Here is a 26,422-nt window from a genome sequence, read left to right as displayed (position 1 = left end):
CAGGCGACAGTCCTCTGGACTCTGTTGTCTTTTGTTCCTCTGAAAACCAATGTATACTCACGTTTATGATGTTACGCCTCTCCACCAAGCTTTGGACGTCTCTCAAAATATCCGGCACGCTACACTCGTGTCTGTGACACTCTGCGGTCTCCCCACCGGCTGGCGGGACGGCGGCAAAACTCCGGGGCTCCATGCTCCCTGCAGTCTGCGGTCAGAAACGCCAGAGACGGAGCCGGTGTCACACGTTTAGCTTCCTCCTCCCCCCCGTGTTTGTCCACAGATAATGACAACGCTCCCTGTCTTTCCGCGCGTGGCGGCGGCAGTGCAATTCTCACGGCTGCCCGGCGAGTCAGTACAGTCAACGCAAGAATGTGCAAGAGCAAGGGAGCAGTTTGCCCCGAGGCACGGGGACTCAGCCTATTCATATATAGACTTCTCCCTTAACCTTTTTTAAAAGAATTGTGTGATCTGTTCAAACACGGTCGGGCGGGGAAACATCAAAACGCAGCACCAGTAGCACATAAGACTAAAACAAGGGAGGTGCCTTTGTGAATACTTTGATCATGACTAATGTGCACGTTTTTTAGAGTAATCAGGTGGCTCAGGTAAAGGACTTGGGAGGAAACAGGAGTTTTAGGAATATATGAACAAGGAGTATTTTTTTTTTTTTTTTTGGTTGTTTAAAAAAAAAAGAAAAAAAAATAGCACACTGCAGTGGTCATGTGAAATAAATGCAACACAAATGTCACAGTAGGGACAGAGATAAGGAAACATTTCTTCATACAAAACATTCTGGACTCAATTGGATTAAAGAGATCAGAAATGCTGGCTTAAATTCAGATTCAGACGCAGCTTTGGCATTTTAAAACACTAAAGGCATTGGGGGGGGGGGGGGGGGGGGGGGTATTTTAGGACACTGGTGTTTTCAGCTTTCAGGGGAAGGAAAAAAAACGCTACAACCCCGACAAGGTGTTATTACTGAGAATTATGACATGTTGCCTTGCGCGGGAGGAAAGAATGAGCGACTTTGAGGACGGCTGTTTGTCTTGTCAAAGCAGCACATCTGCCGGGAAAGTACGAGGAATGGGGATAATGGAAATGTTCTGTGAAGTGTGAATTGTTGTGTCACAGGTGTTGATCGCATTTAATCACAGGATTATGAGTGATTTCAATGACATAATATTATAAGTGGGTTTGGTATAAGACAATGTCCGACAATGTTGATGTAGGAAAAAGGAATTAGCACAAGTCCTGGCAGCAGTTAAGGCTTAATGTACCTTTTGACATTGAACCCGGTTTAGTTTTTAAACCAAAAGTTAAGAAAAGCAAAAACAAAGCGCAGCGGCCTCTTTGTTAGCTACACCTGGCTAGTAGCGGTTTCTAGCAGCCGACATGTCTGGTGAATATATATGAACAAGTGGGATGTGTTGCGCATTCAGGTGCCATTCTGCAGACCCTGTTGTAACCAGAGGTTATTTGGGTTGCTGTCGCCTTTCTACGGTCTCCGACCAGTCTTTCCACTCCCCTCCCTACCATGACATCAACAAGGCCTTTTTTCCCCCTCCACCAAGCCGTCGCTCACTGCATACTTCCTGTTTTTGGGACCATCCTCGATGAACTCTAAAGATAACTGTGATGTGGTAAAAAAAAAAAAAAAAGAAAAAGAAAAAGAAAAATCCCAGTGAGGTCAGCAGTTTGTGAAAGACTCAGATCAGTGTGACAACCATCATGCCTTTAGCACATCCACATGCCTAAATGCAGTTGCTCCTGTGGGATTGGCCGATTAACTACTTCCTGTATATGGACAAGCTACACTGACCGGGTTGCAATGTCAGCGCCATCTGTGATGTCACAAGATGATTTCCAGAACTGTGTGTTTTAATAAACAGTTACTGAAAAGTGGAGCAAGCAAACAAAGTGAAGGGGAGACTCTTCTGATGACCAAGGAATTCATGACATCATAGGGACACAAGAGGACACAGATAAACTTTGCATGTCATGGAACTTTTATCACTTACTTTATTTTTTGTGGCAACTGCAACCTGATGTTGCAGTTGCCAAGAAACAGACTGGGTGCAGAATGGCTCTCAAAACTGTATTAATCCATGTTTTGTTTTGTTTTTTAATGTCAGCATCATCTTTTATATTCATGTTTTATAAGCTGGCTGAATGGATTTCTGCACATGCCAAAACTGCACCACGGGACTTTGGCTATTGTTCTGACATTTAAATGTCAAATGAAGAATGGGATGAACATAAGTAAAGAGAGCGCTACATTTAGAATGAAATAACTCCCCATAAAATGCCAGCTGTGTCTATGTCCACGTTTTCTTAGAATGAGAGCTTTTTTTTTGCCAAAAGGACAGTTAAGAAAAAAGTGGTTTGAAAATGTCAGCGGCAAGATTAGCGCAGCAGGAGCACCGTGGATTTAACAGGGACTTTTTGAGTCCACAGTCAGGAGGAGACTAAATAAAACCTCAAACTTTTTTTCCCCAGCTAAAATTACTTTGAAAGCAAGAGGCCAGCATTAGGATGGGAGATATTTCACTTTTGAATGGTTTGTTCGATTAAATATCAGGATTTCTACAATAAATGTTATGAGCTAACTTATTTATCGACCTCCGAATTCTGAAAGGAAATGAATTCACAGGAAATAAAATCTTAGATTTACACACCCTAGCCTGGTGCTGCTTGCCAACAGCAGGTACCTAGCGAATTGGCTGTGCATTCAGAGTTGCTATTCTGCAGACCGTGGTTATAGCCAGTGTTTATGGGACTTACTGTTACATTTCTATGGTCCATTGTCTTTCTATGGAACCAGTCTGCCTTATTCTGACCTCTGACCCGACACAGATAAGCTATTTTCCATTGCTGTTCACTTATTTTACCTTTTGGTTCCATTCTTCGTGAACGCTGTACTGTAACCCAGGTGGAAAAGCTCATCTCCTTACTACTTTTTTCCATTCAAATTAAATAATTATTCATTTTTTTAAAGTTACATTCACAAATTAAATTTCTTCATCTTTTAAAACACTTGTAAGCAATCCGTACGTGATTGCCTGCATATGGTATATATTAGCAGTTTTAGTATGAAACGTCACACGACACATGATGTCACATTCATAGACACCCAAATCCCTTTTTCTCCCCAATCTGGATGCTCGCCTTAAATTCCAGTTTTCACCATTTCCAGGCACATGAAATGCACTGCTGTCACGCGATTGGCTGACTGGCTATTTCTGTTCACAAACAAACTGGATGGCAGTCCTGAGAAAAATCATGTTTTATGTTACAAAATGCTACACTGTCACTTAGGGACGCGCAAATCAACCCTGGTATCGGTACCAATACCAGGTTCCAGTTCTCTACTCGTACTCGTAAAATACTTGCCGATACCACAACACCGATACCAGTTGTATATGTAATATGTGACAATTTTGTTGAATTTGTGTTTGTGCTGAGGTAAAACTTGTGACAGTCACCATGTTCTAGAAATAGATTGTTCTATTTTCTAGTTAATATATATCACGTGGATAGTTTATATGGGTTATACACGGTTATGTGGGTAAATGCATACATATGTATGTATGTAATTTGTATATATCAGGGGATTGTGTATGAAGATATCATGGGATTATATGATATACATTTATATATCACAGGATGAGACTTTTATAATTGGCGTATGTGGAGCATGATTATTATATAATTAAAGGTGTGGGAGTAAATAAGTACTTACTTCTTCATACTCCTTTTGGAACTTTTGAGAGGTTCAATGATCATGTTTTTGTTTTTTTATAGTTTTTTGTTTTATATACTGTGGCTTTCACTAATTGTGTTATTTTGTTTTCAAAATAAAGATTTTCAGAAAAACATCTTAACGAATGTCATTCAAATAACGGGCTTCTGTGGAAGTAGAAGTCATTTTATAATGTGCAGTGACTTTTATGAAGTACTCAGTATCGATAAGTATTGAAATGCAAGTACTCGTGCTCTACTTGTTCTGTAAAAAAGTGGTATCAGTGCATCCCTACTGTTACCCCCCGCCACTCCGAGGTACACCTTGCCAGTATGAGGAACCTAATAAAGCGTCTGGTGAGTTTACATTTACCTCTGTGTTCTCTCTGGAAGCAACCCCCAGCCGACTCTCCTCTCCTGATGCCGCTTCCTGCTTTCCTCGCCCTCCTGCTGGGTTTACAGCTCCGGACCGACGGCTCGCAGATTCGCTCGGCACTCTCGGGTTTATTTCCTCCGCCCTCACAGAATTTCCTGCACCTGCTGCGGCTGCAGCGGCGTTAGCGAGGCAAACTCGTTGGCTGGGGCCGGTCTCAGCCTCTCCTCCTTCCACGGGGTTCAGCGCTGAGCTCATTGTTCGCTCCTCGGCGTGACAGGAATCTGTCATCGCCGCACGACTGGCGTGCAGAAACTCGCGCAACTCGGGGGCAGCGAATCCGTCGGCGTGCGCCAGCTCAAAGGTGTCTGTTTTCTCTTGAGGTGACAATTTGGCACGTGCGCGTCTCGACGACGTGGGGGTCGACTCGTCCTCGAGAGACGACTTTGATGCAGTGCAAACTCCTGAGCCCGTTTCGCCAGTTCCAACACTGATCACTGCTGGACACGGAGAAGATCCCGTTTCAGCAGATCGCAAATTCAAGGAGGAATTTGGCTTCGCTTCACAAAGCTCTGAGTAGTCCAAGCCTGAGACACTGCTGTTATTTTTCTGATCGGCCTTCGGCTCACGGTCCAGAAGTATCGAGACGCTGGCTTTCGCTGCTGCGGTTCCAATCATTCCTTCCGGTAGTTTGTCCTGTTTCCAAGCATCTGTTCCCGACTGAGGAGTCTGCGACTGGGCTACTTTGAGTCCAGGCACATTTTCCTGATCCGACGTTCCCCCGAGGGTCTTCTCTGGCACAGCTGACAGTAGTTTTAAGGCCTGCTTTTCTTGCTGCTTTGTCCTGGACTCTGGTTGACTTGATAAACTGCTGTTAAGTGTAAGATAAGGCTCTGGAGTTGCAGGCTCTAGATCGATTCCAGAGTGTGACCCTTGCGCAGGACTCAGAGGATTAACATCACTGTCCACGGCGTCAGGCTCACACTCTAAGCTGAGACACGTATCCGTGCGTATCCTTGGCAATGCAAACTGCTGGGAGTTCAAATCATTTTTAACGCCGCTGCTGCCGCTGTGATGACCTCTGGAGTCGTCCCCGCTTGCTGCAAGAGGGTGAGACGAGACAAGACGCCGTCTTTCCGTCCCCAGGACGTTTTGTCGCTCCACTTGGCCGACGTGCAAAGCCTGCGTGTCGAGTCGGACAAAATCAGTGACGGTAAATCGAAGCCATCATTGATCGGCGGCGCCTGAAGAGACACTCACGCGTTCGGATGACTCCCCGAGAGCCTGTGCGCCTTCGTCCAAAGCGCCCGGAGCTCTTTCCTCTAGATTCTCAGTGGCGCCAGTTCGCAGGAGCTCTGGGAGAAAGTCTCCATCGGAGATCGTGGTGTCGCGGAGAGCCTGCTGCTCATCCAGAGCCACCTATGAGGAAATAGGAGAATATTAAAAACCAACATTTTGAATGTAGAGAGGAAGAGGGCAATTTTTACAGATCAAATGTTTATTTTTTTTTTGACCTCAAAATTAGTTTTTATTATGATATTATCGTCATCGGTGCTGTGTCAGCAGAACGTTAGAGGTCCCCACTGTGTGCACAGATCACTTGACCAGTTTTTTATTCCTCAAGATTCTCTAACCTGACACTGAAAATGTCATCATTTCACTTCTTCTTGCTCCTTATGCTGAAGTAAACTAAGGAAATGAGCCTTTGTGATGGCGCCAAGGGCCTCACTGGTAGATGATAGCAGCCAACCTCGTTTTTCTACCCTTCCAAACAATTGGAAAATGCAACCACGCATCAGTTTCAGCTGGTCGCTGAAATCATACATTTTGCAGGAGGGTGTAAACAGAAGGCTAAAAATGATTTTTCTGGACATCTACGAAAATCTATGTTTGCTTTTAACTGCCTGTATACTTGAATGGTAGCAATTATATTTTATGACAGCAAAAAAAGTTGTTTTTTTTCTTTTTGACGACCGTCAAAAATAGAACACACTGACAAACATTACAGTCTGTAAGTAGGAATCTTTGGATTGAATCTTTCAATCGCTCATATTTTTCATGCTCCAAGTTGTTGGTGAAATGAATTGCACAAATAAAAGGGGCACTGACAAATAAACAAACTGGGGAAACAGGAAGAACAGCATCGAGGGGCTACCAGGTTAGTTTGGCAGCAACTGGTGGTTTATGGTGTAAAATTCATGCCGCGACATGTTTGGAAATACAATTATCAAAGGGAAAATGTCGCGATTATCACTGCGAGGCCCACACGGTTCGAAACACATTGCATTGAACATACATTTTCTTTTTTATAATCGTTAAAGAGAGCGGCAAAAATAAGTTTTTGATGAGTGATGGCAAAAATGTTTTCACAACAGTTTTTATTACCTTGCGGGGTGACAGTGCGTCTGCAGCTGACTGCAGCTGACTGACGAGCTGCTTTAAGGCGTCAGCCGCAAACCGCTGCTTTCGTTCCAGAAAAGCAGAGCGCAGGCTACACAGAGACGGAAAAAGGAAGACAAACAGTGATTCCTCCTGTTGCTTTTTTTTTTTCTTTTATGAATGGCTTTGCCAACAGGAATAGTAAATGGATTAATTTCTAACGAGACCCATTTCTTCCCAGACCGCTGCTGTTCTAACTTATAACAAACCCATGTAACAGTTTTACTTTGCCACGGCAGCAGTCGTCTTTGAAAGCAAAAGTTAAAAAGTGGAAAGTACAACAGAGCATCAGTTTAACCAAATAAGTTTAAAATGTTGCACTTTTGCAGGAGCCTGCAAACATAGGGCTAAATCCACTGTTACCTGAGGATCTTTGGAGCTTAGTTTTATGACTAACCCCCCCCCGAAGGCTGTGATAGATTGCGTGACGTGCGTGTGTCATGGAACCTTAAAACATCCACGCATAATAAATACAGTACATAAGGGATCCATTTTTAAGGATGTGGCCTTAATATGATCGGTTACCTGTCAAGATCTCTGGCAGCGGCATCAACAGCCAAACCGGCTGTTCGCCTTCCCCCTCCTGTCTTCCTCATGTCAGGAAGCTTTCCAGCCAACCTGGTAAGTGCGTTATCACAGTCCTAAGAGAGCGACAGACACTTACTTGGTGATCAGTGTGTCGGCGAGTAATCTATTACGGAGTAATCCGCCACTGTAGTTCAACTACATTTTCAGTAACGGAGCAATGTAACTAGATTACTGTGGCAAAATTGGTAATTATATCATAATTACTTTATCAAGAAACGATTTTGTTACTTTTCTGAAATCTTTGAATTATTCTAACAGCATGGGCTGTGCAAAAGGCACCAGTGCTGTACATGAGTTTGTTCTGTGCGATGTGCAGTTTGTGTTCAGAGAGCAAAATTTTCACTTTAAAAAAAGTTCATTCCAAAGCACTGAGCAACTGTTACTTTATCGTTTTTAAACTAAAGTAATTAGTAATTAATAATTAATAATTGATTACTTATGAAACAAAGTAGTCAAAGAAGTAATTAAATTACTCTATTCAGGAGCAATCACTCATCAGTAGCTGCATTACTTTTATGGAGTAATCCCAACAACGCTGTTGGGGATCAGCTCAACTGTGTGCATTTTTCATCGTTAGTCTCACACGAACGAATGATTTTTCACCTGTATCGTCTGCCACGTCTGTTTCAGCTCTGTGACATCAGGCAACACTTGAGCGGATGCAGAAAGCTTTGCGAGAACGTCTCTGAGGGCTCCCTGCACGCAAGAGACCTCCGCCTCCGCCTCTGCCGGCATCAGACTGTCACCCACGCTGCTCTCTAGTGCCCTCTTGTGGTGTTGGAGGCCGCCAACCTGCTGGGGGAGACTGACCTCGGTAGAAGTGGCTGTGATGGGGTGTTTGAAAGTTAGAATTTGCAAAAGGTCTTGGTCCGTGTCGGTCGACTGTCGCAGCAAATCCTGAAAAGCAAAAGGAATTGCGTTGGGATCGTTTTCTGAAGAAATCCTTCATTCGTTAGATGCTATTTTTTTGTTTTGAATGCATCGAGAACCTCATTACCAGAAGGTAATGGAGCTTGCAGATTGATAGCCTCACCTCCAGGGTGGCTGAATCACTAATCTGTTCCTCATTCTGGGCCTTCGAGTGTAACATCCTCTCCCGCAGAGACGCCACTGTACGCCGGCAGTCATGCAGTAACTGGTCGAAATCTTCCTCTGTAGACACGTCTTCCTCCAAACGGGAACTCAAAACCTGTGGACATTACAGGTGCATAAAGCTGCTGCCAGACTGCAATTATACACTGATTCAGGTACACTGAAGCGTCACCTCGTTAAGTACCTGGAATGTTCAAAACAATTTACATCTCAAGTAAACCTGCGGGAAAATGTGAACGCAACAGCTAATAGTTCAAATGTGAACGTTTAATTGGGCATTAGCTTTTAGAGGCAGAGAGGAGTTGTTGTCAAGTCAAAATGGACAATGAAAAAAAATTGATCTTGGTGAAAAAAGAAGAAGCTTGTAATGGGAGCAAACAACAGCTGAGAAACGTGCGTCTGGTGTAAACAGGAGGGTTGCAGCTTGCGAGTCGGCCACTCTGGCCGATTTCTGGTAAGAAATACTTTACATTAATGGGGTTAAAACTGCCTTGAAATGCAAAATAATAGAATCTTACACGTGCAATTCAAAACGCGACTAACTGCGGTTAACTATGAAGATTCTGCGATTAATCGCGATTAAATAAATTCAATCGTTTGACAGCCCTACTAAAACACTTTAGACGAGTACATTTATTATTAGCTGCTAGTGCCACAACATTTTCACCTCGAGTTCATCCACAAGTGAGGAGCTGTCGCCAGATGTCGGTTCACCCAAGGACGCCTCCCTCCAATTGTGATCACTGCCTCCTCCGGCCAGGCGCTCTTTGTGTGCGTCCAGGCGGGTCGGTGTGAGTCGCAGAGACTCAGCCTCACCCTTCAATCGTCTGGCTTGAGGAAAAGCCTGCCTGCGCTCGGGAAAAATAATTTGCTTCAGGGACGGCAGCACATTAAGGTAAAAACATGCAGAAGAAGACAAAGGAACATAAAGCTGGAACTTTCAGAAGAACTTGTGGAAAGAACCACATTCTGTTTAAAGTTGAAGTGGAACAGACTCGAACCGAAGGCATTATAAGCAGCGCAGCGGCTCCCTTTGCTATAACATCGTCGCTGTGCAAAGGCAGTTCAAAGTTGAGGGAGGACTTGTAACTTGTAACTCAGGGAGGGCAGCCTCGGAGAACCGCTGCAGCACCTGGTCGGCCCGCTTGGAAATGAACACGGACCACACAGAGCGGCAGCAGGCTGGCCAGAGGAGACCAGGGGCATGAAGACCAAACAGGATGTTCAACAGCTGCCTCCGAGGCCGAGCGGATGAGTCGGGGAAGGGAAAAAAACTTAGCCGGAGGGCAGTGTGGGGCAGGCGCGGTTATATCCACGCTCAGAGCGGTGAAAGCTTAGCTTCCATTCCTCCAAAATAAATGGGAGTAAATAGAAGGAAAGGGATCACTTCCTGTGTGCCCGTGTGGAGTTTAAACCTGAGTGGCTTCATAACTTGTTTGTTTTTCCATTTATCTCAGGGTGTTAAACAGCGCGTCGCACCCCCCCCCCACCTGTCATGGCGGCGAGCTGCATCCTGCTTCAGGTCGTCTCCATCGCGGTGAGGCGGGTTTTCCTCAAGGGCAGCCTGGGCCTTCCCCGGTGCACTCGCCAGAACCTGGGAGGAAACATTTCTTTCCAGTCTGTGGACTCTGAAGTTGGAGCTCATTTCGAACCCAAAATAGTGACTCTTTTAATCTGACTTAAGTTGATGGCATTTGATAACATTTGACCCTTTTGATTCTGCTGAATCAAATCCAAAATTTGGATGAAATAAAAAAAATAAATCATTACTTAGTTAAGGTTGAGACATTCAGAAATAATACATTGTTTTTTGGTTCATATCGAATGCACTAAATACAAGAATATATTTATTTCTATGGCCTGTAATATCCTAAATATAATGGGGAAAATGCCATCAGCATCCAGGATGAGGCCTCAGCAAAGTTTGTTCTGCTCAATCACGAAATATAATTAAATTGATGAAAACAACAACATAAAAATACATTTAGAAAGGCTTTTGTTTTTATCTGTAGAACTATGAGATTCTATAATTAAAAGTGATTCATAAATAAAATGTATTATTATTTATTTATCATAAATACAATGCAATTAGTATAAATATTTGAGGGAGTAATTTCAATAGATAATTTTTCTCTCTCACTTTAACACTGTGAAGTTCTTGCTCCTGAAGACTCTGGACTCCAAATGTTGGAGCAGTTGGAGTCTCAACATCTACTCCCACTCCTCCTGTCCTGGACTCCCCGAGCTCTGAAGGACCTGGAGCCGAACCGACATCCCTGCTCAAGGAGCTCGGCTGCTCCGCGGAGCTGCACAGGTTGTTGTATCGTCCCAGCAGCTTCCTGCCCCGCGTTACCGGGCCAGACTGACGGAACGGGCCGTCCTGAAGGGACGAAAGAAGCTGATGGAGGACCTCCGACCTCCTCCTGCAGGGGAGAAATAAAAAGGTTAAAGCTCGTCGTAGGTCAATATTCCATCCATCCATCCATCCACTTTCTAGTTCACTTTTTTTAGTTTTTAGACTTAAATAAACACTGCATGATTATAACTGATGACGCTGAACCCTTTGGTCCAAATGTCTCATGCATTCACCGTTATTTTTTTTATATATGAAACAAAAAAAAAACAACAACACTTAATTCATCCCTCCAAAAAAAAACATTCAACCTTTGCTGGAGTGCTTCCTCTTGCTGGAGGTGGAGCTCCTCCTTTCTTCTGGCCCGCTCTTCTGTGGCTTTCAACCACCTCTCGAAGCACCGGCTCTCCGTCTGCAGCCTTGAACACAGGCAGAAAGTTTAGACCGTCAATAACGCAGCTCGGCACCATGGACAGCGAGCAGTGGGAGCAGGTGGTGCAGCGCAAAGAGAGACAACGATTGAAAAGGATGGATGGATAGATGGATAGATGGATGGATACATAAATGGAAGAATGGATAGATAGATAGATAAATGGAAGAATGGATAGATAGATAGATAGATAGATAGATAGATAGATAGATAGATAGATAGATAGATAGACAGACAGACAGATAGACAGATAGATAATACCTGTGGAGCGCCTGGATATTCCACTCGGTCTTCCGCTCCACTTCAGAGAAGAGCTGATGGATGCTTTTCACTTTCTCCTGCAGCTGAATCCCGTCCAGGGACAGCGTGTGGAGGCTGAGAGAGCTCTCCATGGAGCTTACGATGCGTACATCGTGCAGCAGACCCTCGACTTGCTCCTCCCGGCTCGGAAGCTCACAGCGCAGCTCCTGTGAAGAGTAAAAGCGAGATTCAGTTTGTGCTAAACAAGCCTTTAAGTCAAAATTCCATCTACCATCTTCTTCTACTTCTCCTTTGGGCTGTTTCCCCCCCACCAGGGGAGGCAACAGCCAATCACCTGCCTCCATCCAGCCATCTCCTCTGCATCCTCTTCTCTCCACACCAACTAACTTCATATCTTCTTTCACTACATTCGTAAATCTTCCTCTCTGCTCTTCCTCCGGGAAGATTAGGTAGAAATTACGGTTTTCTATGTGATTCAGCATTGCAACCACTCAGGTGCTTCAGAATGAGGGGCTACAATGTAACGGAAACACACCTAAGACCACGACTACAAGGCTGAACGCATTGAGTTGCTGCCGTGTGATTGGCCGGTTGAACGTTTTGCCCTGTAAAGTGGCGTGAGTGCAAATTGAAGCTCCGACCTCAAGTTTGGCGAGAACCGTCGGGACGTCTGAACCGCCGAGAGCGAGGAGAGCGTCCCGGACGTTCTGCAGTGAGGCGGAGCAGTCAGTCATCCTGGCGGAGATGTGTTCCTTCGCCGCCACCGTCTGGTGATAGACCTCCTCCGCGTCAGAGACAAGCTCCTTCAGCTGCTCCATCTTCTTGCTCATCTGGGTCCCCACGACCTTAAACGTCACAAAGGCAGAAAAGAGGCATTTTTCTCATTACATGCAAACAGAAGTAGGGGCCAAAAAGATGTGAAAATTGTAAATGAAATTCAAAAAAAAAAAGAAGTGAAATCAAACACAAAACCGTGAATTTCGTTTTATCCTAAAACATATTTTGAAGTGCTGTACCTGCAGCTCCAGTGGGGGCTCGGGGCTCCGAAGCAGGGCCTGAATCTCCGCGGCCCTTTTGCGAAAACACTCCATTTTCTCTTCTTGGGTCGCAATCTGACTCTGCAGGCAGGCGGAGGATATGATTAACTGTTGGGAGGTGAACTTTTAGCGTCACTCACGCACAAAAAAAAACAACCCGCAAATGGATGCTTCACCCGCAAGGCCACGATGTCTTCCTCTGCGGAGAAGCTAGGAGACCGCGCGAGCGCAGACAGTTTGCCGGCCGTCCAGCTCTCAACCTCCGCTGCCAGCTGGAGGACACCGTCCCACAGCGTCAGGCCCAGGCCAAGGTCCTCCAGGCCGGAATCCGTCCTTTCGGACACCTGCGAGAGTGCAAGCTGTGTTACATAACTGCAGGAGAAGATGCAGCTATTTGGTTTTGATGCATGGAATTTATAATAATTCAATACCACAAAAACATTCTTTTTTTTCTTATTTTCCATTGTATGTTGTATGTATGTATGTATCTCTCTCTCTCTCTCTCTCTCTCTCTCTCTCTCTCTCTCTCTCTCTCTCTCTCTCTCTCTCTCTCTCTCTCTCTCTCTCTCTCTCTCTCTCTCTCTCTCTCTCTCTCTCTCTCTCTCTCTCTCTCTCTCTCTCTCTCTCTCTCTCTCTCTCTCTCTCATTTAAAAAAAAAGAAGAAAAAAGAAGATTCTCACCGTTTTAAAAGAAAGACACCTGCTGGTTGCTGAACGCACTGACTTTTTGACACCTGTCCAACACCTTGTGAGGTGTACAGTTCTGATTGGTGGACATTCTGTTTAAAACCCCTTCTTCTCGGTAAGAACTGTTTGACTCTCTGAGGAAGGCTTGATTGCATCAACGCATCAGACCTTTAAATGGTTTTGAATGTAGCCAAGCTGGCTTTTAACTTTTCTATGAGAGTGCCTTGGAGTTTCCCTGTTATTGCTTCTTTTGCATGTATTTGGCTGTTCACCCTGCAACTAAATCTGGCCTGTCTCTGCCTCTCTCTCTCTGTCGCTCTCTTTCTCTCTGCATTTACATGTATTTTCCTTTCACCCCAACTCAAAGCAGATGAGGGCCCTCTGGACTTCGGATCTACTTTGGGTTTCTTCCTACTAGAGGAGTCTTTCCTGGCCACTGTCGCACCTCGCTTGCTCTCAGGGGTTTTGCAGATTGTACAAAAGCGCTTTGAGACGCTTTTGGATGAGATTTAGTGCTGTATGAATAAAAGTCGGTCGTTTGATTGATTGACTGATGCAAAGAAGCACATCGCAAGCAGCAGGAGCAGCAGCATGACTGACTGAGAGAACTCACATCCAACCAGCGGTCCATGAGAGCGTCCGCTTCACCCTCGAACGACACCGGGTTGCACTCTGGGATCTGCCGCAGGTGAGCCTGAAGCTGCCTGCAGACGCCGCGGACCTCCTCTATTCTGTCTCCAAGGCCGCTGAGCTCTGCTTTAGTCTCCTGCACCTGAAAACGCACAGATAGACAGACACACTCGCAAGTCAGCACGTCAGTCGGATCCATGTTGCGATTTTCAACTCTGCGCTCAAACCTTTTCGTGCAGCCTGAGCAGATTGTCTTTCCCCACGTAGGACGCTTGACCGCCGACGGCGCTCTCCGCCCTCTGCAGCGTCCCGCTCAGCTCGCCGCGCACGTGCTGGAACCTCTTCAGCAGCTCCGCCAGGACACGGCACTGCTCCAGCCTGGACACGACCCAGGGTGTGTTTTAAAGAAAAGGTCAACGCAAAGACGGTCCGCTGGGGAAGGTGTGGAACTCGCTCGTACCGCTCAGTCACAGCTTTCGTCGCCTCCTCCCAGGCGTCGTCCAGCTCTCTCGTCTTCTCCGACGGCCGAGACGCATCTTTCACGTGCTGAAGTTCGGGGAGGCGGCCGACGAGGTCCCTTTCCAGCTCGGTCAAGGCGCGCGTTCTGCAGGGGTGAGATTGCAAGAATAAAACCATATGAGCACATGAGGGAGATGGATTTTTCCAATTGCAATAAAGTTTGCAAGTCGTTTATTATCATTATTATTATTAGTAGTAGTAGTAGTAGTAGTAGTATGGAGGCAAGGCGTATATAAGCATTTAGCTTCTGCCCCAGCCTTTCAGTCAAAGAAAGATGTACGGTCGGTTGATGTAAAATCATCCTTAATTGTTTGTATTTCTGTGCTTTGAAATGGCTCAATAAATCCAATCCAAGTCTGATATGGCTGCATCAAATAGGGTTTTTTTTGAGGAAAAGTGGAATGAAGATATAGTAGTAGTAGTAGTAGTATTAGGGGGGATTACACAGCGCCAAAAGCCAAAAGTAACCAGCAAGGAAGTGCTTTGTTGTGCACTTTTACTGCCTGCCTTCGCCGGTAGTGCAGATTTCTACATGGTCGATTTGCATGTGACACACGGAAACTGGTCAAAAGTGAACAGAATCGACCGCCTTTTGTTCCAAAAAGGCTGTTTCGTCTCACTGCCAAGATGTCGTATTTATCCAATAGCTTTTAGCATACTGCAACCTGCTGGGATGCAGCCACATTATGGCTGCATCCCAGCAGGAGATGTCTTTTCATTTTATAAAAGACGTTCCACTGACTCCACTAACTCACTGCTTCTCAATTGTTTTCTGTCGCGCACCCCGAGAAAGATGAAAATGTTTCGTGCCCAAAACCCCCTCCCTTCACCCGCCTACTGACGTAGCATTAATGAAGCGGGATGATGGCAATATTCGGCACGTTTTCGCTCAAAAAACTCACGCGGCCTGTCAGCGTGATTGGGGTGAATTGTCTGCACGTGGCGCCTTCATTTATTTGGCTTCATGCTGTCCGCTGCCAACGTTTTTGAGACAGAGTCAGCACACCGGCCTTTCTTCGCCCGGCATCGCCGCCACTATTTGAGAAGCACTGTACTAACTTGACGCTGTGACCCTTGTTCCTCAGTGTGATACCTGTGCTGCAGAGCCGGCAGGCTGGGCTCCTGCAACCTCAGCCGTTCTGCCGCCTCCGTCGTCTCCCTCAGTGACACCAGCAAGGCCAGCCTCCTCTGGACCGGGCCTCCCTTCTCTCCTTCCTCACTCCTGACCTGGGAGCTGCCTCCGCTCCTCCGCTGCTCTCCTTCCCCGTCGGACGCTTTATCCTTTTCCTGTCTTCGTGTCCTTAAATCCCAGTCTTCTTTTTCCAGCCCGGTTCTCCCGGCCAGCGGGCCCAGCTCGTCAGTCCCAGTCCCGCGAGGCCGACGCTCCCGAGCTTCGCGAGCTCGCTGGGACAGCGACGTCAGCACATCCCGGCATGTGACGGTCACACCGTCCACGGCCAGAGTCATCCCTGCCGCCCTCAAAAAGCCGTCGGCCCTCTCGGATTGCTCGGCGACGGAGCGTAACCTCTGCCAAGGCCGCCCGTCCCGCTCCCAGTCCGGCAAGGTTCGACTGTCCGCCTCGACTTCTCTCACGGCGGCCAGGAAACCGTCCAACGATCGGACGGCCGTCTCAGCACTCGCCAGCCGCTGCCTGAGCTGCTCCAGCCGCTGTCCCTCCTGCGCACCGCCTGGTCGCGGTCTGTTTCTCAGTTCGGACTGCAGCCCAAACTGGAGTACCTTCAACTCTGAGAGCAGACTCCCATGAGCCAAAGTAAAGGAGGAGATGTCCTGGGGCTCTCGCAGAAGGCCGTCCAGTTTTCCTGCTATCTGGGCTATTTGGTTGTCTGCAGATGAAATCATGCTTGCAGTTGTTCCAAGGGACGTCATCCTGAAACAAAGGAAATAAATAGAGATTAACCATATGATGATGTTATTGCAGCTCTGGCTGCTGGAAAACCTTGGATGTTTCATTTATGATATTAATAAGAATTTTTTTTTTTTTTTTTTGTCATCAAGCAACATAAAGTGAGTTGGTGTGAGAGAAGATGATGAGGAAGCCTGAAGGAAAAGAAGAGGCTGAAGAAAGAAGAAGCTCATCAATAAATTCTCGAGCTTTGGTTGGTTGACTGTGACTCCACGCTGACAATGTTTGTAAGAGCCAATTCCCCACACAACACAGAACAACAGTCAATACCAACAAGAACAGCAGAAAATGTTTGTTTTGTTTGTTTTGATCAAATTTGGCACATTTTCTTTTTTTCATTTCTCAGGGCTTTCGCTCACTTCTTAGTTGTGCTGCTACTTCCACAAGTGTATGATCCATTAAACATGAGACATCATTGGGGGGACAAAACCTTCAAACACTTTCCACTGATACCAGATTCAGCGCTAACGCCGCAGAGACAACAGAGATATGCTAACCCAAACGTGAAGTTCAATTGTTTTTTTCTTCATCACAATTTTACATACGCGCTGTTGTCCACGAGGCTGTGATAAAATAGTATTCCGGAGGTAAGAATGATGATTTGAGGTTAAAATTCTAGCTCACTACATTTCAAAAGCCACAATAACATCAGACCCTACGAGGATGTTTTGGGTTTTTTTTCCCTCTGGACTTAAATGCATCAGCTGTTTTATTTTTGTGGATAGATCTGTTTTTATTTTGGTTGCTGTTACCTGCGTGTTGAATGAATGAACGACGCAGTGCTGCTGTAACAACTCAATTTCCTGTGAAGGATTAATAAAGTATCTTTCATCAACAGGTTTGCTACGACTCTGACTGAGGTAATTATTAAAATAGAATAAGACAGTTATTATTTCTACCTCTTTTCTCCCCAGTTTTTATTGTACTAAAATGACTACAAGATCCCTGAGGCAAAAGCCCTTGTGATTACCACATTTTGACGATTCTTAAAAATGGAGCGCACCTGCTCTTCAGACGCTCTTGCTGCTTCCTCCACTGTCGAGCCAAGCGCTCCCAGTCTTTCTCCACTTCACTCTTTTCCTCCGCGGCCATCAGATGAAGGGACTGGGAAAGACGGGCGTAGAGCGGCTCAAGCTCAGACCACAGAGTCTCTGTCCTACGTTGCAAAGTCTGCAGAGGAATCACACAGCAAGAGTGTGAATTAGTTAAAAACGACTGCAGCCTGTAAGATCCTCTTTGTCCATTTTATTTTGGACTGCAGAAATAGGGGTGACTGCACTGCAACGCCTCAGCTGTTTACTTACTACAAGCTAGGCAAGAGGCAAAATTCTATAAAACATTTGCTAAACAGTGCGAAAACGATGCTCGCCTGAAGCTGTTCCTCGTGCTGCTGCGGGACAGAGCCGGCGAATCCATCTGTGATAAACTCCTCCAAATGCTGCTCGTTCTTCTGAAGCTGAGACTGAAACAGCAAGCGGGACCTTGTGTACCTGCAGCACACCCAAAAAAATAGAAAAGAAAAGTTACACACTGAAAAAAGCATCTTTTGTGAAGCTAAAGTGCAACATGCGATGAAGCATCTAAATTTAAAATATAAAGTTTTTGTGAGAGTAGTAACCTTGTGATATGAATTCAAACACAGGCAATACTAAAATACAAACGTGTTTTTAACAGGATTAACCTTTCGCTGGTCAAGGAAGCTGCTGAATCACTGCAGCCCCTTTAATCACAGAACAAAATGCATGCGAGGAGGGAAGCACGCGTGAAGCCAAACCTGTCCTGCACTTCCTGCCCGGCGGGGTGCCCTTCCTGCTGGGACGTGACGGCCGCAATGTCAGTCCACTCTGCCTCCTGCTTGGTCCCCAAAGTGCCGCCGCTGACGAGCGCCTGGGCAGCGGAAGACACACACAGTCGCACAGTCAGAAAAGAGGAAAAGACGAGGAGGCGCGCCGATCCAATTAGCGAGGATTAGCGTCCCGCAGCTGCCTCCGTGTCGCGGAAAGGCCGGGGACAGCCGGAGAAACTGCTGACTTCATCTCCGACCAGGAGGGCCGGCGCGGCCAAAGTAAACAAGATTTCACTCGGGACTGCTCGGCAAAGGATGCACGTGACATCGTGCGTTGTCATCACAAGGTGTAAATCCACATGTCTTAATTTGCTCAGGACATTTTGCTTACGAAATATCCTGAAGAAAAACACAGTGCAAGCTGCATGTCATAGAATTTGAAAGTCATTTGAAGGAGTTAAAAAAAATAAATTAAAGGATGCAAGAAAAATATTTTAGCTTGCAAGAAGACAAGGCAGATGGATTTCTTTTCAATGGCGTCTGAATATGCAGGTCAAGCAGAAAAAAAATCAAATCGCAAAATGGAGACAAAACTGGACATTGAGCTGGTTATTGCCGGCCGTCATACAGTGCTGTGTCAGACAATACACTGTTGTTGATGCACGTTAGCGACAGTCCTGGACCAGGAACAGGCAAAAACTGTGTAATTAGTTCCAAAAAGTAATTAATGCTCCAACAGAGTGTAAAACAACCAGCAAGAAAATATTTTTCAGTCTTGTATAACACGACAGGCAGACAGACAGACAGACAGACAGGCAGGCAGGCAGGCAGGCAGGCAGGCAGGCAGGCAGACAGGCAGTCAGGCAGACAGACAGACAGACAGACAGACAGAGGCAGGCAGACAGACAGACAGACAGACAGCTAGGCCACAGGTGTGTGTGCTTTGCAGTTGGCTACATAGTTGCCACCTACACAAGCACTTCTACAGTATTTCCTATTTCCTTCCTCCTTCAGGGATCACATTAAACTACACCACTAAGTTACCCGCAGAAATCAGAGACCATCGAAGCCCCAGTGCTCCTCTCACCTGTATGGGCGACTGGGTTTGCTGGCAGCCGTCTGCGTGGTCGAGCAGCCGAGCCTTCAGCCGCTGCTCCTCCGACTTCAGCGAGGACTTCAGGAGTTTCCCTGAACCGGAGGCGGCCGCTTTGGGATCGGCCTCGCTTCTGGCCGTCCCAAAACTTCTCGCAGATGGGAGGCTCCGCTGCACGTTCTCCGCGGCGAACTCCGCCGGGACGGTTCTGCCGGACCATGTTTTGGCGGCCGCGCCCGACGGGGCGTCTCCCTGGAGCTGCGGCCCCCTGCCGAGTTAAGAAATGTTCAACGGTGGGAGGTCAGTAGCAGAAGCACTCAGTCCAGCAGGAACCTCATTAGGATTAATAGACTTGAGGGATTACAGATTGACCAGTGTTGATAAATACGATGTCTGCTCCAATTAAACACAGCAGCCGACAAACATTTTCTATAAAAGCTGGAAAACTGAATGGCAGTTTTAATTCAAATTAGCAGCAAATTTCGGCTTTGCCATTTGCCACAAAGTTAACTGTTCCTTGTTTGGCTGGATGAGCAAAAAAGTGCATGTTTCTCGATACACTAGATTTTAGTCCATACGTTTAACTTTAATTAAAGGTCCAGTGTGTAATAGTTGGCTTGACCTATGATTTTTATATTGGTAAAAGCTTAACATACTGCCCATTAATACATTAATCTTTTCATTTCAATATTTTTCCCAACCCTTAGGACGGTTCTCATATATATAAGCTTATACATAGAACAAAGGTCTTGCTCCCAGTTAGCTGCCATCTTGCACCAAAATATTTTCAAGGAAGCCAGTGTGGACAATCCATCCATTGTATTTAGTGTGAATGCTTGTGTCCTCAAATAAACCAACAAATAAGAAGGTGGACGAGCTATCCAGGTTTGTTGTTTGCACCGTAGCTCACCAGCAAGCTCAGGAGGGGGAGGTAGAGTTGAAAGGTAGTGCAATCTAAAATGTAATTACTTAACGTCACTGTTTGTTCTTCAGAATCTCCGAGTATAACACACTTAACCTTTAAGTAAAATTGTGTTTTCTCTCAAGATGACACTGTACAATCTGCAATTCACGTTGATTATCTTTAGCTTTAGTAATATCTTATTTGCCATACGGGAGCACTGTGGCACCGGGTCTCGTTTCCCCCACTTCATCCTCCGCCTCCGTCAGCTGGTCGGTTGCCAGGCGGGCAGATCTTACAGGCACTAGAGTGTCACAGAGTCCTCGGAGAGAGTCGACACATTCCTCAGATGGGCCTCCTTCCTTAACGGCCTGAGAGAAGTGGGAGGAATTGAAGGCACGAAAGGATATCCGATGAGTATTCATTTGTTCTTCTTGCTAATTCATTATTTTCTCAGCTTCTCACGTTAGTTGGTAAAGCGAACTAGCTATGAAAGCAATGAAAATACCTGGTGGCGCAACAAACAGTCAGTATCAGACAGGTCAGTAGCTTCATGCAGGGCGTTAGCTTGCACGGCAACAGAAAAACACGGCTCTCCGTGTCTTATTTCAGACTGAAGGATGGGGATGAAGGCAGCCATTTCTCTGCGTACATCCTAAATTTGACATGAGACAAGCAGGAACCTCAATTCAAGGTGTTTACTTTGGACCTTGGAAGGACCTGGCAAAGTCAAAATGTTAAAGAAGGACATTATTCTGGACGGAAGTTTACTTGCTTCTTGGTGAGGGATAAGAGTAAAAATCTAAATTTGTAGTGATAATAATAATATTAATGATAAAAAATAATGTTCATTTTTAAGCACTTTTCAAAAATTTAAAGATAAAAGCGCAAGAAAATTCAGTTGAACTGCAAGAAAATGTAATTTAGACATAATGATTTAGTGCGGTTTAAGGTAGGCTGGTTAAATAGCTATAACTCATACATAAATTAAGATGTAACGTGTTAATACGTTTCAGAGTCCAGTCTTATTCCATGCTCAATTTTGATGTAAAAAAAAACCTAAATAAATAAATAAATAAATAAAATTGGGGTTGAAATTAAAATTGAAATCAACGTTGTACCTCCCACTGATTTCTGACCGACTCGGAGAGAGCCAACACTTCCTGGAGCTTGGAACCCGAGCAAAAGGCTCCGAAACCCTCGACTGCAGCCAGGAACTCCTCTAGAACAGCAGGCTGCAGGACCTTTAAAGCTTTCTGCACAGAGCAACATGACACTGAACAACATGACGTGCGCAGAACAAACAGGCAAAGCAATTGTGGGCGACAATTCTAAGAAAATGTGTTTTTTTTTCTATGTTAATTTTTCCCAGATTTTTGCCCAGCGGTGTGTGTGTGTGTGTGTTTTGAGCATGTGCAGCACTTGCACGTTTAACAGCTACTGATTTGCAATATCTGCATTATACACTTGCACGATGCGATCAAATTGTATAAAACAAAACACTACCTGCTTTCTCTTGACTTGCGGTACTGAAATCTCTCCACTGCCAAATAAGCTGATGGCTTGTTGGATTCGTCCCTGCAGGTGACGCTTGGCCTTCTCCAGTCTGCTCCTCGCCATCGACTGGGCCTTGGAGTGGATTTCACCGCTGCTCAAAGCAGGCGGGCGCGGGGACGCAGCGGCGCTTTGCGATGAGTTTGGCTGCACCGCTGTTCTGGCGACTGACGTGTGACTCTGCGAGACGCAGGAGTTTTCCTCTCCCCCCTCTGGACGGGGATCGTTTGCACCGGCAGCAGGTTGCTGCTTCGGGACTGATAAATGTTCATGAGCTGGGGTGACACCTAAAGCGCGAGCGTGGGACTGCAGCTGAACCGTGGCCACGCTTTGATGGAGCGGAGCGTGAATGCGAGGCGCGGCTTCCTCTGAGAGCTGGGACGGCGCCTGGATATGAACATGATGGACGGCAAGTTTGTCCTTTTTGCCGGGTTGCTGTATTTCAGAACCCTGAGCGAGGCCTCCTGTCCACTGGTGATGCGTCTCCGATGGAATCTCGGCTGAAAGCTGCTCCGGGATTTGAGTTTGCAGCAGAACATTGGCCACCTGGTCAGTATGCTTGGTTCTGACCACAACACGCGATCCTGGTTTTGTCTCAACATGTCGGGGAACCCCAACGGAGTTAAACATTCCTAAAATCTCCTAAAAAAAAAAATAATAATAATAATAATAATGATGACATAAATACAAATGAGATGGTTTTATATATATTTGCGACAACCAAAGACTCACCTCGCAACGGGACATAGATTCAGAGATCCGGTCCGCCAAACTTGAAGTGCTGAGATTCTGCAGGGGAGAGGTTTCCTGTAGTTTTGAAACGGTGTCCAGGAGGTCCTGACCTTCGTTTACAAGCTGGCACTGCAGCTGCAAGCCCTGAGCCAACAAGACCTGGGAGTATGAGGCAAATATGTTGATGTTTGCTGATGATGTTAACATTTTATAGACTAAATCGAAGACAGACAGACGATACACTGTTGTTGGCTCGTGTCAACAGCAGTCCTGGACCAGGAACAGACAAAAAGTAACTGAGTAATTAGTTACAAAAAGTAACTAATGCTGCGACAGAGTGTAAAACACCAGCGAGAAAAGATTTTCAAGTCTTGTATATGAAATAATATGACACAGACAGACAGACAGACAGACAGACAGACAGACAGACAGACAGACAGGTGTGTGTGCTTTGTAGTTGGCTACAAAGTTGATGTTAAGATTTTATAGCCTAAATCAAATATTACAATAGGTATTATGAGTTAGACTGATTTAAATTGTTCTGAGTTTGCACCAAAGGCACATTTAAAGTAAAGCACAGCCGAAGCAGAAATGCTTAAAACCTAATGTTTCTTCTTTTAAACTCAACATGCTTTTCTAAAAAGTCAGACGTCTGGAACAGAAACGTTCGCTAACTCCAAGGCGGATGAAGCTTGAATTTGCTGACTTTGACTGAGTGTTCCGACGCTAAGCGCCCGCCGTCCTTCTTCCCCCGCAGGTGCTGCAGGCAGTCCAGAGACTTCGCGGCCCAGCGGTCCATTTCAGCCCGGAGGCCGTCAAACCTGGAGGACGCCTCGTGGAGCTCTTTACAGGTCCTCTCAGCGGCAGCAAGCGTCTATCACCACAGAGCAAATCCATGTCGACAAGATGAAATAATCAGAAAATATCCTAAATAAAGTGTAAAGCAATAGCAGATATACAGTATGTGCAGTGGAGAACCTTGAGCGTCTGCTTTTGTTTCTGGATGGTATGAGACTCTGGAGATGAACCCACAGTGGAGGCGTCCACATTTGCCATTCTTGTTCTCAGGAGCTGAAACATAGGAGGTTTGAGACAGGGAAGAATCCATCCATCCATCCATCCATCCAACTTTATTTTCATTACTCAAGTTTGCAATTAGATTTTTCCTCAGGGGGCTTTACATTCAGCTTACACCCTCGATATGGGTGAGAAAAAAAACCCAAGAGACAGAACCGCAGAGGAGGAATCATCAACTCTAGGACGGGTAGATGTGCACACATATATGGATGACAACAGGAAGAATATTGCTAATGCTGCAACAGCACATAATATATTGAGTCTATAGGTCCAGAGGGATGAGAGTAATGTGATGAGGGGCAGGATTCTAAAGAGTCAGGGACCTTTTGTTCTTCCACAAGGTGGAGGAGTGGAGGAGACAAGATACTAGATCTACAGTACATACTAGATCAATCATCATCCATCCATCCAATCAATCAATCATCAGCCCATCCAATTAATCCATCCATCAATCCATCGTCCCTCCACCATACAGCAAATCTTAAATTGCTCACCAATTTGTCCATCTATCCATCCACTAATCCATATATCATCCATCACTTCCTCATCTATCATCCATACATCACTTCGTCAACCAGTCCCTTCACCCGCATCCGCCTGTTTGCTTGCCAACCTGAAGTTTCTCTCTGTAAGTCTTCAGCGAGACCGGGGACACCTCCAACTGTTGCCCCAGCAGTCGTCCGACCTCCTCCGCGAACAACTGCGCCACCTGGGGGCCGGGAGGACCACTCGCGCTGGACTCAGACGGCACGTCCTTCGAAAGACATGTTCCGTGAGAGTTAATGAGCATTTTAAGAACAGTAGAATCTGTGTGGCAATGAAATGTGGACTGGGGACCAGTGGAAAGTAAAGAAGTACAAATACTTTGTAACTGTACTATTTTTCGAGCGTAGAGTATTTGTTTTTATGACAACTTTTTACTTTTACTCCGCAACATTTGTACACAAATATCTGTACTTCAAAACATGCTAGTCACTTTTGTGTTTAAAATACGCAAATTCTGTTAAAGGTTCATAGTTGTTGTTGCTTGAAGGGGAGCTATTTGAACTACTGTGCTGTTGTGTAAATCAATATAGAAGTCAGTGATATTTTAGAGGGAGATTATTTTAGAGTACCTCGGCTTTGGGGTCATAGCAAGTATTTGTGCTTTTACAAAAGGACAGAATGTGGATACTTTTGCCACCTCCGCAGGGGACATGAACACGTACAAACACGGTCCTCTTCATGCATTCGGCCCACTGCATGTTGACCCCGCTGAGCTGCTGCACCAGGTCCCGACTGGCGGAAGACTCTGTGACCTCGATGAGCAGGTTCCCCGCCTTGTTTAAGTTCGCCTGGCACGCTGACCACTCGCTCACGTCCTGCAGCAACCAAAACCCATAAACAGAGTAGGTGAGTAATCTATTACTAAGTAATCCACAACTGTAATTAAAAATACTATTTAAATAATGCTGTAATGTAAAGGGATTACTGTGACAAAACTGCTAATTATATCATAATTACATTATCAAGTAACGATTCCGTTACTTTTCAGAATTATTTTGCAAGCTAAAAATGTCTCATTATCCACAAAATGTCTGAAATTTAGAAAGATAACCAAAAACAGCGATGTTGCAGATTATTTTAACAATTTGGGCCACCAGCGCTGTACATGAGTTTGTTTTGTGAAATGTGCAGTTTGTTTTCAGAGAGCCAATTTTCATTCATGACTGAGGCAATATTTGGAATTTCAAAATTTTCACTTTATAAAGTTCATTCCAAAGCACTGTTCCATAATAAATAATCAATTACTAATTACTAATTACTTTAGTTAAAAAAAAAAAAAAGATAAAGCAACATTTGCTCAAAGTAGTTAAAGAAGTAATTTGATTACTTTTTAAGGAGTAATCAGTAATCAGGAGCTGGATTACTTTTATGGAGTAATCCCAACAACACTGCGCATCAATTTACGACGTGTTACTGTGCCCTCGGCTTATCCTGAGTTGTCACTGACTGTATAAAGTCTGTGCCATTCACTCACGTGCACCTCTGTCGTGGGATCTGAAACGTTTCTCTCTGTCAGCCACGCCTGCAGAGAAGTCCTGCAGTTATCGTACGTCTCCCATGCAGACGCGGCCCGCTCCATTGCCCCTTTGGCATCCATCGCCGCCCGCGAGACCCGTTCGGCTTCACGTTCAGCCGCCTTCACCTGGCAGGCGACTTGGTGGGCATCGCCGCCTGGGTCGGGAAGAGTTTGATTAGTCTTGCGCTTTCAAAAGAAGGTTCAAAAGCGAGGGATTAAGCTCTGCCCCTGGAATTAAGAACCATTCCCTCAGAATCCTTTACAAAAAGAAGGTGAAAACACACCTGTTTTTGGTCAGTCACTAATTCTAATGCTGATTCTGTCTCTTATAACGAGTGCGCGTGGTATCTACAAGCAATGACATGTTGGTACAGTAGGCCTTTATACGTATACACTGTGATGTCTGTATTCTCTGTTTAAGGGTTAGGGTAAGGGTTAGTAAAAGAAAGAAGAAGAAAAGAAAGAAGAAATAGCGACATCAAGTGGTTACATTTCAGATTGCAGCATCATTTTCCCTCTCTTCCTCTCCTGAGCTTGCCAGTGAACTACAGTGGCCTTTATTTGAGGACATGAGCGTTCCCTAATCATGAAACGTGTGGCTGGATTGTCCACACCAGGCTTCTTTAGAAACACGGTGGTGCAAGATGGCAGCTAACTGTGGACATGACCCTTGCTATATTTACATTCTTATATATAAATAAGAACCATCCTATGGGTGGGAAAACCTAATTACTTTTATTGTACTGCGAGTATACAATTCTATGAATGTATTTATGGGCAGTATTTTAAGCTTTAGTCAATATAAAAATTATAAATCAAGCCAAATATGACCCCACAATATGTTGCTTATATGTGCACAGTGTGATGTTCCTAATATGCGCTGTTTGAGGTTGATCCTTTTTTAATCCCGATTTCATTTTGTATTATACTCTGGTTTTATTTTATGTTCTTATACCTGCTTGCAAAGCACCCATCGCCTCCGTGCTGTGAAGGGCGCTCTATGAACAAAATGTACTTACTGACTTACTTGCGTTGCACATTTCAGCATTCAACTTTTACCTGCAGCTTCCGTGCTGGTGTAGGCCTTCGCTTTGTCCCTCAGGTCTTGGAGGGCGTCCGTCAGAGTTCCCAGCACGCCGTGGCGCTC

At 45.4% G+C, this 26,422-nt stretch overlaps 1 protein-coding gene across 1 annotated transcript in view; it reads right to left on the bottom strand.

Annotated features, from left to right (window-relative positions):
- The window catches only part of syne2a (spectrin repeat containing, nuclear envelope 2a), a 93,857-nt gene that overhangs the window by 57,702 nt on the left and 9,733 nt on the right, over window positions 1-26,422 (bottom strand). Inside the window, exons 14-47 of the mRNA XM_076037467.1 lie at window positions 26,335-26,422; window positions 25,234-25,430; window positions 24,422-24,574; window positions 23,827-23,967; window positions 23,115-23,207; window positions 22,843-23,010; window positions 22,137-22,295; window positions 21,357-22,046; window positions 20,972-21,106; window positions 20,359-20,505; window positions 20,064-20,221; window positions 18,944-19,217; window positions 17,845-17,957; window positions 17,440-17,560; window positions 17,074-17,240; window positions 15,240-16,034; window positions 14,088-14,231; window positions 13,855-14,005; window positions 13,611-13,769; window positions 12,488-12,655; window positions 12,291-12,392; window positions 11,916-12,119; window positions 11,275-11,480; window positions 10,895-11,002; window positions 10,371-10,653; window positions 9,721-9,824; window positions 8,898-9,078; window positions 8,172-8,327; window positions 7,742-8,035; window positions 7,076-7,191; window positions 6,497-6,602; window positions 5,372-5,530; window positions 4,112-5,293; window positions 62-205 (exon numbers count right to left, since the gene is read on the bottom strand). The exon at window positions 26,335-26,422 is cut by the window's right edge and continues 9 nt beyond it. Of these exons, the coding sequence (XP_075893582.1) occupies window positions 62-205; window positions 4,112-5,293; window positions 5,372-5,530; window positions 6,497-6,602; window positions 7,076-7,191; window positions 7,742-8,035; window positions 8,172-8,327; window positions 8,898-9,078; window positions 9,721-9,824; window positions 10,371-10,653; window positions 10,895-11,002; window positions 11,275-11,480; window positions 11,916-12,119; window positions 12,291-12,392; window positions 12,488-12,655; window positions 13,611-13,769; window positions 13,855-14,005; window positions 14,088-14,231; window positions 15,240-16,034; window positions 17,074-17,240; window positions 17,440-17,560; window positions 17,845-17,957; window positions 18,944-19,217; window positions 20,064-20,221; window positions 20,359-20,505; window positions 20,972-21,106; window positions 21,357-22,046; window positions 22,137-22,295; window positions 22,843-23,010; window positions 23,115-23,207; window positions 23,827-23,967; window positions 24,422-24,574; window positions 25,234-25,430; window positions 26,335-26,422 (7,566 nt within the window). The remainder of the gene's footprint in view (window positions 1-61; window positions 206-4,111; window positions 5,294-5,371; window positions 5,531-6,496; window positions 6,603-7,075; window positions 7,192-7,741; window positions 8,036-8,171; window positions 8,328-8,897; window positions 9,079-9,720; window positions 9,825-10,370; window positions 10,654-10,894; window positions 11,003-11,274; window positions 11,481-11,915; window positions 12,120-12,290; window positions 12,393-12,487; window positions 12,656-13,610; window positions 13,770-13,854; window positions 14,006-14,087; window positions 14,232-15,239; window positions 16,035-17,073; window positions 17,241-17,439; window positions 17,561-17,844; window positions 17,958-18,943; window positions 19,218-20,063; window positions 20,222-20,358; window positions 20,506-20,971; window positions 21,107-21,356; window positions 22,047-22,136; window positions 22,296-22,842; window positions 23,011-23,114; window positions 23,208-23,826; window positions 23,968-24,421; window positions 24,575-25,233; window positions 25,431-26,334) is intronic.

The sequence above is a fragment of the Nelusetta ayraudi genome, unplaced genomic scaffold (assembly GCF_046127955.1).
Source record: "Nelusetta ayraudi isolate G7.1 ecotype Tasmania unplaced genomic scaffold, CSIRO-AGI_Nayr_v1 ptg000052l, whole genome shotgun sequence".
Classification (NCBI taxonomy): domain Eukaryota; kingdom Metazoa; phylum Chordata; class Actinopteri; order Tetraodontiformes; family Monacanthidae; genus Nelusetta; species Nelusetta ayraudi.
This window is presented reverse-complemented; position numbering and strand designations above follow the sequence as displayed.